The 13,850-nt window shown below is 37.4% G+C and overlaps 1 protein-coding gene across 1 annotated transcript in view; it reads right to left on the bottom strand.

Moving 5' to 3' along the window:
* znrf1 (zinc and ring finger 1) overlaps window positions 1–13,850 on the bottom strand; it is a 310,413-nt gene that overhangs the window by 38,093 nt on the left and 258,470 nt on the right. The window contains exon 4 of the mRNA XM_041191669.1: window positions 4,588–4,693. Within this exon, the coding sequence (XP_041047603.1) occupies window positions 4,588–4,693 (106 nt within the window). The remainder of the gene's footprint in view (window positions 1–4,587; window positions 4,694–13,850) is intronic.

Raw genomic sequence — 13,850 nt, 5'->3', positions numbered from 1 at the left:
ACAGCTTAGTTTCTCACCTACCTTTGTGTCATCAGCAAACTTGGATCCATTACACGCTCCCCCCTCATCTGAGTAATTGATATAGCCTGTAAATAACTGAGGCCCAAGCACTTGTGTCACTCCATTAGTTAACCTCTATCATCCTGAAAATGATCCATTTATTGCAACTCTTTTCTGTTCGTAACCCAATCCTCAATCCATGATAATTTATTATCCCTAATCCCATAAGTCCTAATTTTTTCTAACAACCACTTGTGTGGCAACTTATCGAATGCATTCTAAGAATCCAAATATACTACGCCTATTGGTTCCCTCTTACCTACCCTGCTAGTGATGTCCTTAAAACACTCGAACAGATTTGTCAAACATGATTTCTCTTTCATAAAAGCCTGTTGGTTCTGCCCAGTCATACTGTGATTTCCTAAGTACCCTGTTACCATATCCCGTACAATAGATTCTGGCACTTTCACTACTTCAGACATCAGGCTTACTGGCCAACATACCCTATTTTCTCTCTCTCCTTTCTTAAGCAACAGGGGACCATCTTTACCTTTCAATTGATGGGAACTGTTTTAGAATCCAGGCAATTCTGGAAAATCAAAAGCAATGCATCTTCTATCTCTGTAGTCACGTCATTAAGGACCCTAGTCAGTAAGTCATCAGGTCCAGGGGATTTGTTGGCTTTTAGTCTCATTTATTTATTCAGTACTTTTTGTTTACAAATATTAATTATTTGAAGTTTCTCACTCAATAGTCTTTTGCACAATTTCTGATTTTTTTTTTGCATCTTTTACTGTTAACACAAGTCAGGGACTATCAAACCCTATTTATCCATCTGTTGATTCACAACTGGGATGTAGAACTGAAGATTCAGAAGCAACACTTCTTATTGGGGTAAACAAAGTATAACGACCATCAGCTTCTTAGCCTTTCTTTAAAAAGGATGAGAAAAGCCGAGATATTGGAAAGTAGGGACTTTCCAAGTAGTTCCGCCGTTTGTTTTATTTTTCAACATTTTACAGATTGCCTCCTACCTGTATGCATTGCATAAATTAGTATATTTTCCTTGTTCAGGAAAGCAGCTATTCTGATAAAAGGTTACCAACCTGAAAATTTAACTCTGTTTCTGCACAGAAGCTGCTTGGCCTGCTGAGGGCTTAGAGCATTTTCTGTTTTGATTTCAGGAATTCCATCATTTGTATTATTTTGCTTTAGGCCATTGCTGCTCCTAACAAGAACTGGTCTACTACCGCATAGTGCCTCCTGGAGAATCTCGGACCACTCAAATAAAACTGCTTCAGATTAATCAGAAGCCTGGTCTGGGAAGACTTGAGCTGGCAAAAGCTTTACCAGCTGAATCAAATGCACAAATTCCACTGCTATAGCATACATCACAAGATCTGTTCAGGATTTAAGGCAACCCTGAAAATACGGATGTCCGAGACAAAGTACGTCAATAAAACAAAAATAACGACTTACACGCAAGTGATGTGATTCAATAAAAAAAAAGGGAAAATCCTTGGTATAAAACCCTTTGCCCTTCCCTTTTACTTTTAGATTTTTTGGTCAGGGTAAGAATTCTTAGCTTTCAACTCTCCGCTCTTCTCCGCTGCTTTTTTCCTTGGGATATTTCTAACTGTGGCCAACCTCCTTCACAGTGAGAATTTCACAGAATCTCTGATTCTTTACAGCAGAAGGAGACTGTTCAGCTCATTGAATCTGCATAGGCTCTCTGAAAGAGCATTCCACCTCTTCCCACTCCCCTGCCTTATCCCTGTAACCTTGCCACGTTTTTTCTTTTCAGGTAACAATCCAATTCCCTTTTGAATACCTCGATCGAACCTGCCTCCACCACCCTTTCAGGAAGTTCGTTCCAGACTCCAACCACCCTCTGGGGTGCCCACATCATATTTACTCCTTTAGACAATTATTTTGAATCTGTACCCTCTAGTTTTCGATGCTCTTTTGAGTGAGAACAGTTTCTCACTATTTACCCTGTCCATACCCCATAGGATTTTGAATACCTCCAGCAAGTCTCCTCTCAGCCTCCTTTTCTCCAAAGAAAACAGTTCCAACCTCTACCTTAATAGCTACAGTTCTTTATCCCTAGAATCATTCTTGTGAATCTCCTCTGTATTCTCTCTCCAATGCCTTCACATCCTTCCTCAAGTATGGCACCCAGTACCCCAGATGAGGCCTAACTAGTGTCTTATACAAGTTCACCAAGACCTCCTTACTCTTAGGCTTTATTAATAGGGCCATTGAGTACAAGATACTATATGCTTTATTAATTGCTCTTTCAACGTGACCTACCATCTTCAATGACCTATGTCCCTCTTGAGGACCCTTGCTCCACTGTGGTGTGGCTGAAATCTATAACTTAATACTGCTTGGAATCTAAGTGCAAATTCATCACTTTGCACTACCATGTTCTCACATTCCAAAGCATATACCACTTTCCCTTAACTTAGTTTTAACTGAATTGGATTGCAAACAAATTACTCTACATAAAAAAAAACGGTTGTGCATGTGCCAACTACAGCCTGTGTAGCTTGAAAGCACATGTTTAAATAAATAAATGTTCAAAACATTTTCCTACAGATTTTATGAATTCCATTTTACAATTTCAAGACAAGATAATTCCATTAGTCAAAAAGTGCAAAGGCCAGATGGAAGGGCATAATTAAAGCCAGTTTGGACTATTTTAAAATTTTATAATTCGATTTTCTTCCTGAGATGCAAACAGGAATCAACTTCTACTTTTTCAGCAATTCAGCTTCTGTTTATAATTGTAAACTAGGCATTAAAGCTCAAAAACCTCAACTTATGGGTACCATTTGCAAGAAAGTATCCTCAGGGATCTAGGTCTGAATTTAGTCCAGACTCCTGGTAAAGACACCATTCTCTGTTGTCTAAATTTCTAACTGATTGAGCTTTGCTAATCTCAAGTTATTTCATAATGGGTGCGAGTCAATTGCATAAAACTAGGCTTAAACAATTTGCCACATTTAGAATTTGGACTTTAGCAGGCAAAAGGATGGTTGGCTAGGAAATGGAATGGATCGCACTAGTAAGGTGTTTTGCTTTCATAGGAGGTAAAGAACATCCTATTGGTTTTTATTATTATATTGATATATATTCCATGGGTTAGTTGACATAACAGAACCGAGATTAAGTTATGAATTGCATCCCAGGATCATCTTTGGTACTGAAATTGGGATTTTTCTTTTTTAAATGGCTTTGACAGTATATACATTTTTTGTGAATTGCTTCATTGACATGAATAGAAATGAAAACAGTGAAGATTGAATGAATTGCTGATTCACTAGCGCCAGTTTTTCACTTTTGCCCAAGATAAAAACACCCCAGAGAACATTTGCGTGATGTGGATTTGGAATGCCCGAAATACTCTTCGAAAAAGAACATACGAAACGGGAATAGGAGTGGACTAGTTAGCACTTTCAGCCTGCTCCGCCATTTAATGGGATCACGGCTGATCTTCAGACCTCATATTTTATATAAATTAATAACATATAAATGAAAATTTATATTTAAATAATCAATTTTTCAAAGAAATTAAATTCCATCATTAATGGTATAAAGGTGCCATATGTGACTTGAAAATGCTTCATATTGACAAAGTACAAAATTTCAAAGCAATGCCATCCCTAAATTTGTCCACAAAAAAGTAGAAAAAAATCAACTTCAAGATTTACTTTCAGAAACAAGAAAGCAGGATTAAAAACCATCAAGTTAAATATATATGATATATGATCATTATATTTCCTATTAGCCAGTATGTTAACAGCTCAGGTGACACTGCAATGTTCCATATATGGGCTAGTGCTGGAGTCAATAAACTGAATATCTATTTTTATTTCTATGTTAGATAGCCTAGCTACATAAAGAGACAGTGACCAAATAGACCCAAACACAGTCTAAAATACTAAAATCATATTGTCTTATACTCAAACATGACTGATTGCTCTGGTTTGGTTGGGAGTTAGGTAAATTTATAACTTAATCAGAATTAAATTTGTAGCTTAATCATAGCTCCGTTGTGTCAACTAGCCTATGCCCAGATAAGGAGGAACCAGTAGCTTCACAAACAGATTCTGCTAAAGGCATCAAAAAGCATTTTCATCTTGAACCACAACAAAAAAGTCTTTTAGCTCGTAAACATGTGTTTCCACATCAAAAGATGATAAAAATAAATCTGCTGGCCTAATAGGATTTGGTTGGAAAATCATCACATCTTAACAGTGATCAATAATCAGAACCTACTTCTCATACTCACCTGCCTTTCACCCTGGTTTCTGATTATGTGCTTCACAAGAAGTAGAGCCCCCAATACTGAAGTTCAACATTGCAGTTATAAACAAAAGAATCAATTGCCTTTGCTGAAAATCTTGAGAAAGAATATTCTATGAGAGAGCGTGTGGAGTGCTTTATCTTCATTTTATCCATTCAACAAGGTACAATTATTTGGCAGTGCAAAGGTGTAGAATAGAACTTAAAAAAAGAAATTTTTCAAAGTCTAAACAATGAAGTACTTTGCATGCATATTTCTTTTCAGTGCCTACTTACCTTTTATGGTAGATACAAAGACAAGGAAGTCGAGCTATTGTGTCCCCTTGCAGAAGTTCTTCCAAACAGATTACACATTCTCCAGCATCTTTACTCAGCACATCATCTGTAAAGCAAAATTTTGTTTAACAAATTTAAAAGAAATTCCACTTGTACATCTTAGTTTATCCACCCCACTGAATGGATCACACATGCAGAGCTCCTTTTAATTTCTGCTTTAAGCAGAATGGGGTTTACACATACAACAGCAATTCAAATGGTTGTTTTAAAATAATTAATTATCTGAACAGAAAAAAAAGTTGCAACGCTAAGGGAAAAAGGCAGCGGTGGAGGACTCGGGGTGGAGGAGTGAGAATAGCTGAGTTGCTCTTGCAGAGAGCTAGCACAGGCACGATAGGATGAATGGCTTCCTTCTGTGCTGTAACCATTCTAGGGTCAAAGCAAACTGTTTTCTTAAACATTTTTAACTTGCAGATTAAAAGTTTGCAAATGTGATTTTACCATATCTCCATCCCCACCCCCTTTTCCCAATAATGTATAATTTTTTTAACAAATATATTTTTCTTTTCCCACCTATTTTTAAATTTATTTCGATCCCCGTCTACCAGCTTATATTTAATCTCATTTCTATATTTTTTAGTTCAGTTGAAGGGTCATACGGACTTGAAACATCAACTGTATCTCTCTCTGCAGACGCTGTCAGACCTGCTGTGTTTTCCCAGGTATTTTTGTTTTTGTTCTAGTTCTAGATTTCCAGCATCCGCAGTATTTTGCTTTTATTTTGCTCAATGTGTTTATTGAAGTTAGCTATCCACTATCCAATGGCCCCACTGGAAGCAAACATGTATAGATGCCCGATGAAGGGAAGATTAGGTTAGGATGCAATGCTATCCTAAATTAATCCTGACCCAAGAAATAAGCATCCCCAGTGCACTGAAGAAAACTGGCTCCAAAGTGTCCTTGAATTTCACTCTATTTGATTGACCTGGACATGAGTCAGATGACAGGGGCTTTGTTCTAGGCACTAACTAATTTACTTGCAGCTAATTCATCAACAGATGATAGAGACCTAGAGAATCTGAGCACCAGCATAGCTTGATATGCCTGATGAAAGCGTTATTTTCTAATTTTATCCAAGGATCAAACACCTCAGCATCCATGTGATGCTTTGCAGTCGATACCACAATTAGGGGACAATTGTTAATACAGGGTGTTTCATTATTTTCAGGGTAAGTATAAAGCAGGTTTCAGTTGCTCAGAAACCCAGATCTTAACTGGGTGCTACTCTGGCTGGGTACAGGTGAGCCACAATTCACCACTGCCTCTCTCCACATACTGTTTTATGACCTGCAGCTGAGGTTACCCCTGGACAAGCCTGATCCCACAGTGGAGCCCAGCTTGATAGATCCTAAATTTTAATTTATTTGTTCAGATACATGGAGAGCTACTGAACAGAGTTACAGGAATCAGTTGATGAACTTCTAACAAAATATAAAACATTTATTAAACAAGAAAAGATGTACCACATTACAAAACGCTTTCACCCATAACTACCTTTGCAAATATATATATACACAGATTTGTAAGGATAATAAAAGTTAAACAAGTAGCTTATACTTTAATGTCCACAGTAAGTACACAGTCCATGTAAACCAATAGACACCCTGTGGTCAGACACACCACACTCCGAAATCAAGTAACAGATGCCATCTCAACCAGATGCTATAGATCTCCCCTTTCAGAAAACCATGTTGACTCTGTCTGATAGCCTTGAATATTTCTATGTGCCCTGCTATAACATCTTTAATAATGGTTTCTAACATTTCCCCTATTACAGATATTAGGCTAACTGGCTTATAGTTTCCTGTTTTCCGTCTCCCTTCCTTTTTGAATAAAGGAGTTACATTTGCTATTTTCCAATCTAATGGAACCTTCCACAAATCTAAGGAATTTTGGAAAATTAAAAACAGTTCATCTCATTAGCCACTTCTTTTAAGACCTTAGGGTGAAGTCCATGCAGACCTGGGGATTTGTCAGCCCTGCAGCCCCAACAATTTGCTCAATACCACTTGCCTGGTGATTGTAATTTTCACGATTCCTCCCTTCCTTCCATTTCCTGATTTATAGTTATTTCTGGGATGTTACTTGTGTCCTCTATAGTGAAGACTGAAGCAAAATACCTGCTTAATTCATCCGCTATCTCCCTACTTTTCATCATCAATTCCTCAGACGCACTCCATAGGGCCAATGCTCACTTTGTTAACTCTTTTCTTTTTAAATATCTATAGAAACTCTTATTATCTGTCTTTATATTACTAACTAGCTTTCTCTCATACTCTTAATTTTTCCCTCCTTATTAATCTTTGTCATTTTTTGTTCTTTATATTCTTTCCAATCTTCTGACCTGCAACATGTCTTTGTGTAATTATATGCTTTTTCTTTAAGTTTGATGCTTTTTCTTTAAGTTTGATACTGTCTTTAACTTTATGAGTTAACCACTGATAATGGGCCCATCCCTCGGAATTTTTCTTTCTCATTGGAACGTATCTATTCTGTGTATTTTGAAATATCCCTTTAAATGTCTGTCCTTGACTTCTATTGACATATCCTTAACTTCATTTGCCAGTTCACTTTAGCTAGCCCTGCTTTCAGGCCCTCATAATTTCCCTTTTTTAAGTTTAAAATACTAGTCTTGGACACAATCATTTCTCCCTCAAAATGAATGTAAATTCAATCATATTATGCTTACTGCTAGGGATGCTTTCATCAGGAGATTATCAATTAATCCTATCTCGTTGCTCAATAACAGGTCTAGTATAGCCTGTTCACTGGTTGATTCCAGAATGTGCTGTTCTAAGAAACTATCCTGAAAGCATTCTATAAACTCATCTGTGCAGCCTTTGCCCATCTGATTATTCCAATCTATATGTAAATTAAAATCCCCCATATTTACTGCTGTATCTTTCTGGCAAGCTCCGATTATCTCTTCTTTTATACTCTGTCCTACTGTGTAGTTGCAATTACGGGGCCAGGACACCACTTCCACAAGTGGCTTCTTGCCTTTATCATTCCTCATTTCAACCCAAACTGTTTCTATATCTGGGGATCCTGAACTTAGGTCATCCCTCTCTAATGTGCTAACACCATAATTAATTAACAGAGCCACCCCTCCATCTTTTCCCTAACTTCCTGTCCTTCCTAAATGTCACATTGCCTCCAATATTCAGGTCCCAATCTCTATCATGCTGTAGCCATGTCTCTGCAATTGCTATCAGATCGTACTTATTTATTTCTATTAGTTCAACTGTTTTGTTCCGTGCTATCAGTTCATCTGTTTTGTTCCAAATGCTACGTGCATTTAGATACAGAGCCTTAGCTTTGCCCTTTTATTATTTTTGTACCGTCTAGCTTTATCTACTGATTTGCTCTAGATTTGTACTCTCTTTCCCTTCTCATCTCAGTCCTGGCGGAGTTTAATCACATGAAGACAGTGCCAACTTGACATGGACATAGAATCAAGGATTAACACAGGGTCACTGAATGGAAACAGACTATGCAGATATTAAAACAGCACATCATATAATCTTATTCGCAAAAATTGGTCAAAAGATGAAAACGTTGCTCATTTTGACAGGCTGATGTTTATAAACTTTCTCTCATTTTTGTGAGGTTGCTTTCTTATAATGAAGACAGAAGCTCTCTAAAGGACACATGCTGTTGTGTCATTGATAAACAAAAGCGATGTGGTTTGGAAGAGGATGGGGGTAAAAGGAAGATAAGACATTTAAAAACAAAGCATAAAATGAGCCCTGTACAATCTAACCCCATCGTGAAATATATCGACCTATTTAATCTTAAGAGGAAGTATGCTGTGCTACAAAAGAATGCATACAGTTTATACTTGAATGGTTAGAAATGCACAAGTGGAATTTGGTTTTCTGTCCCAATTATTCTGAGCCTAGCTGTTCTCAAAACAATTGTGCATAATTCTAAGTACATATTTAGGTGCAGCACTAGCAATGGTTGTTAACTGTATATCAATTAGGTTAAATTTTATTCAAGTGATGGGCATTAATTGAAGACTCACCTATGCTCATATATATATATATAGGCGCAGGCTGAAACTGTTCTTGTTGAATTGGATGTGCACATTATGTAATGTGTGCGTTTGTAAATAAAACCTTCTAAGTGTATAAGAACTTGCCCCAGTGTTCAATTCTTCGCCACCTGTGTTCTAACAATAGCAGCAGAATAGTGTCGCAATGTGTGGACATACATCCTACAAATCCTGGAACAGCTCAAAATGCATCGGAATCTACGAGCAAAGTTTGCCACGCTGAAGAAGCGGGACATTAATAGACAAGAATGATGATGTAGATGTGGGTTTTCAGGCATAAAACAGCAGCCCAACACCTGACTCACTGTTTAGAGGGCTGTGGAATCCAAGGTTAATGTAAGAAATAGGAACTGGAGTAAGCCATATAACTCTTTGAGCCTGCTCTGATACTCAATAAGACGATTTTCTTCTATTTCAACTCCACTTACTGCATCTGCCTATTCCCATGTCCCTTGTGTTGCATTCCCTCTATCCTTCCTTGGGTAAGGAGACCAAAACTGTGCTCAGCCCTCCAGATTTGGTCTCCCCAAGCCCCTACATAACTGCAGTAAGATTTCTTTATGTTTATACTCCATCCTTTGTAATAACATACAATTTGCTTCCCTATCTGCTTGTTGTACTTGTATGTTAACTTTGTGATATATTGTCAAGGACCCCCAGGTCACCTTGAATGCCAGCATTTCCTTGTCTCTCACATTTTAAAAATTTCATATTAAGGTGAGTAACTTCATTTTCCTCCACATTATATTTCATCTACCACATTCGTGCCCACTCAGTTAACTTGCCAATGTCCCTCTACAGCTTCTTTGTCTCCTCCTCACAATTTAAATATCACCTAGCTTCATAACATCAGTGAATATGAATACCTTACATTTGGTCTTCTCATCTAAGTCACTGATGTAAATTTAAATAGCTGAGGCCCCAGAACTGATCCTTTGTGCACTCCACTAGTTATAGCCTGCTAACCTGAAAAAGTAGTACAATATGCAAGGTGGTTGAGAGAAGGGGTTCCCTGTGCAGCACTCTACATCATCTCTATAGGTTAGTTACCATTGCAGCATACTTACAAAAAGTTGGAGCCAAGCTTCATGCTACAGCTGACCATTACAGTCACTAAATGTACCAGCTTCCATAACTTTTGCAGCAGATGGCACCATTTTTCATCTGGCACACTTACGGTGCAGGTTGTTTTTCTTCAGCTTCCCATGGTAACTGCTGTTGGTAGCATCTCAACAAGACAGGGCTAATTTGAGTCCACTAGCTGTTCCTGGCGTGTCTTCTTTCATGTGGTGTCACTAAAGCACAATATACTGTGACTGGGCTGATACTCACAGTATGAATCGTCAGATATTTACATAGGCAAGCCTGCTGACTCAGATTTCTCTGCTAACAGATGCCAAGGCATGTATTAATTGACTATGATAGTGAGGTATTTCCTTGTCTGCAGCAGACATAAAAATGCTGATACTAGTGATTGAGCACAGCACCTCTTGTAGCCTGACCTATCTGACATCCCTTTGTCCTGCACTTCCTCCTCCTCAAGCAAAAAGAAAAAAGTAATAGAACATCCTAAAGTGCTTTACAGCCAATGAAGTACTTTTGAAGTGAAGTGAATGTAGGAAACATAGCAGCCAACTTGTGCACAGCAAGCTCCCACAAACAGCATGTGACAATGACCAGATAATCTGTTTTTGTGATATTGAGGAATAAATATTGGCTGGGGATGAATCCCTTGCCGTTCTTCAAAATAATGCCATAAGATACTTTACAGAAGATGGGGCCTCAGTTTAACATTTTATCTGAAAGACAGCTTCTCCAGTGTAGCGCTACCTCAGCACTCAAGTCCTGCACTGGGACTTAAACCCACAACCTGCTCACTCAGATGCAAGGATGCTATCAACTGAGCCACTGCTGAAAAGCAAAAATAGAAGGGACTACCCAGTGGGAAACTTACCTTGACCCATTTGAAACAGTAGGTGTGAGTGGGATAGGGAAAGATGAGAAAATTGCCCCACAGCAAATTGACAAAGCAAATGACTAAGTACTCAGCTTCAGGAAAATCCCTTCCAAAATATCAAGTGAGAAATTACATAAAAGCTGCTACTACAAGTATAACTGCTAGCTTTCACTTTCTACAAAGTGCTTAGAAAATGTGAATGTCAGTCTTATATGCCAAGAACAAGAAATAATGCAAATGAAGTGGAAATGACAGAAAATGGAGGGCATTATGTCATTTTCATCTTATTTACATGCAATCACCCAAAAATGACCGGGTACATCCTGCAGTCTTTTGAAATGTTGGCAGAGCACAAAGTTATGCTGCATCCCTGCCTCTTTTCCAATTTAGGCACAAACCAGAAACTCAGGATTCATGTCTTCTGTCCTTTTAAAAGAAATCACGTATACCGCTGCATATTGAAATGGTAATGAAATAAAATGGGTGAATTTTGAAGTGTTTCTTGCTTAAACGCTAGACGGTCCTAATTAGTTTTGAAACGGCCTCTACATCCTTGAAACACATTCCAACCACTTTTAAAACATAATCTTAACTGAGAAAACCTTGAAGATTGCTTTATTCTGGTTTGATCCTTTGTCTAAATTTTGCCAGTCATGGATGCCAGAAATCCACAGGCCCTTATTTTTCAATCATTATTTAAATGCAATGTCTGAAGTGCAGTAATATTACATTTTATTTTTATTCCACAGTATTTTAAATGTGTAAACAGCATCAGTATTTTAACAGAATCCCAACATGGAAAGATGAGCAAATCCTAATGGATTTGCTACTAGTTGTTCAAGTTAAAAACAGTCCAGGAATTTGGCAGTTCAGGTACCACAGCTTCAATTTGTGCTTAAAACACCATTACTCCAGAATGAAATTTGATCTTCATTATGTTACATATGTTTGTATTGTATTTAGAAATACCTTTTTTATGCTTGGGACAGAATAAATATGATGTCCCTTTTTTTAAACAATAATGTTTATGAAATCACCTACAAATAATCCTGAAAGTGAATCAGGGGCACATGGATAAATGATTAACAAGGTTCTTTTCTCCCTTCTACTGTGATCAGGAGCCCTGAGAAATTATAAACTATCATGTCATATGATCACTGCGCAAAGAGCAAGGCCCAGTTGAATGATTTAAAAATTATGTAGAAAGCAAAGATCGTTTAATCCAAAATGGCAATAAACCACAAAAAAAATCTGGTTTTCACTAGATTTTAATTCAAATTCAATCAATTTTTTAAACACAAAAAATGACTGAATTGTCAGTAGCAATCATTATCACATAACCTAACTAAACCTATGCTTATTTATTACCTGCATATGCCCTCATTTATTACCATAATGTCAAGGTAAACAAATCAAGTCATAGGCTGTTCAATGAAGTTAAATTATTTTGATTAAATCAGTTCCACTTCAAAAATGCTCATTGAATAATATGTTTTCATGAACGCTATTAACATTAATGTTTTGCCAGGAAAATCATAATTTAGTTTGAATTAAAATAAAGATTATATCATGCATACCAGAGGAAAAAAAATAGCTTGTGAAAATTCAACATGTACAACTGAGTTGAACTGTCATTTCAACAATTGACTCACTGGTCCATGAATGTTTCCTCTGAATAAATCCAAAATACCTACCTCTGGAAACAACAACTGTCTAGCCATATCTTATTTTAGTCTGACCACTTGACAGATTCCATTCTTCCTTCACATAACTTGCCCCAAAAGTCCCCAAGGCAAGACGGCCACCTTCCCACCCACCCTAGGAAAAAATCAGGAACAGAAGCCTGTCAGTTTCCATCAGGATTGCAAATGGCTCAGTGCTAATTTGTTACATTATCCACTTGTGGAAGTGATTTGAAGTGATTAGTGTTATACATTACAACCAGATATACGTCAATACCTCTGACTAGACTCTTTGGACTCCCAAGGACACTGAGCTGTTGGGTTGTAAACAGCTCTGGTTTCCTAATAAAAGCTTGCACCGGGCTACAGCTCTTTTAACTTAAGGTAAAGGTTACTTACTATTTACCAAGAGCCATTATTGTTGCCTTCATGCTTCGAGTCTAACGGGCAGCCCAGTGACAGGAAGACCGACATACCACCAAAGACCATAGGTGATTGGGGAGTTTTGTCCCAAGTAACCCACTCATTTTATGATTCGTAACATTTAAAGGTATCAGTACCATCATCAGAACAACCTAACTGCTGTTATTATTTTTGTATTTTAACACTCCCCCCTTGGAGAATTGTGTGAAGTAGTGGAATGTTTCAGGCTGTTTAACAATTGGAAAGGTTCTTTCATGGCCGAATGTAATGGTGAAGCACCTCCATTAGAAATATTTGTGCAGCTATATTTTTCACTATAATTTTACAACAATTGTACTGATTAAAAAGTTGAAGAACTAGTATATATTAAAAACCATATGGCATCTTCGAGCCTAAACAGTGAAACAGCTGGCAGGAAAATGTAATTTTGCAGACCATATACATTATATCCACACAACGCTATGAGAACAACAAATAAAACAGCTTCTTCTACAAATGGCAACTGCTGCTTGGTTAATTATTAATTTTAAATCTCAGATTGATAGATCTTTGTTGGTCATAGCATGAAGATTTATGGGGCAAAGGTGATAGGTGGAGTTAACTCACAGATCAGCCATGATCTCATTATATGATGGAACAGGCTTGATGGGTTAAATAGCTGATTCAAGTTCCTATGAAACTTACCTTTAATGTGAATAAACATTGCAAGTTACTTGACAAATAGAAACAAATAAGGGAACACGCATTATGTCACAGGAGAAATTAAATGGGATGACTCAAAACTTGGCCAAAAAAACATTTGTTTAAGGAATTTTTCTTTTAATGTAAAAGTGGAGAGACCAGGGGTTTAGGGAAGGAAGGTGCACAAAAAGCTAAATTAGAATAATTCAGTCTTGAATGGAGAAAGGATTTCAGCAACAGAAAGCTTAAAGAAGCAAGAGGTGGAGGTTGGTAATGTCACCAGAGTTGGAAATAAATTTTCTTGGTGATGTATAAATGTGACTTTTGAAGCTCAGCTCTGGGTTTAACGGATACAAGGCTTTACATAATTTTGTTAAACCTGAACAAATAGGAGATGATGATA

Source organism: Carcharodon carcharias, chromosome 7, assembly GCF_017639515.1.
Source record: "Carcharodon carcharias isolate sCarCar2 chromosome 7, sCarCar2.pri, whole genome shotgun sequence".
Lineage (NCBI taxonomy): Eukaryota > Metazoa > Chordata > Chondrichthyes > Lamniformes > Lamnidae > Carcharodon > Carcharodon carcharias.
The sequence above is the reverse complement of the archived record's forward strand: the minus strand, read 5'-3'. Positions and strand labels throughout refer to the sequence as shown.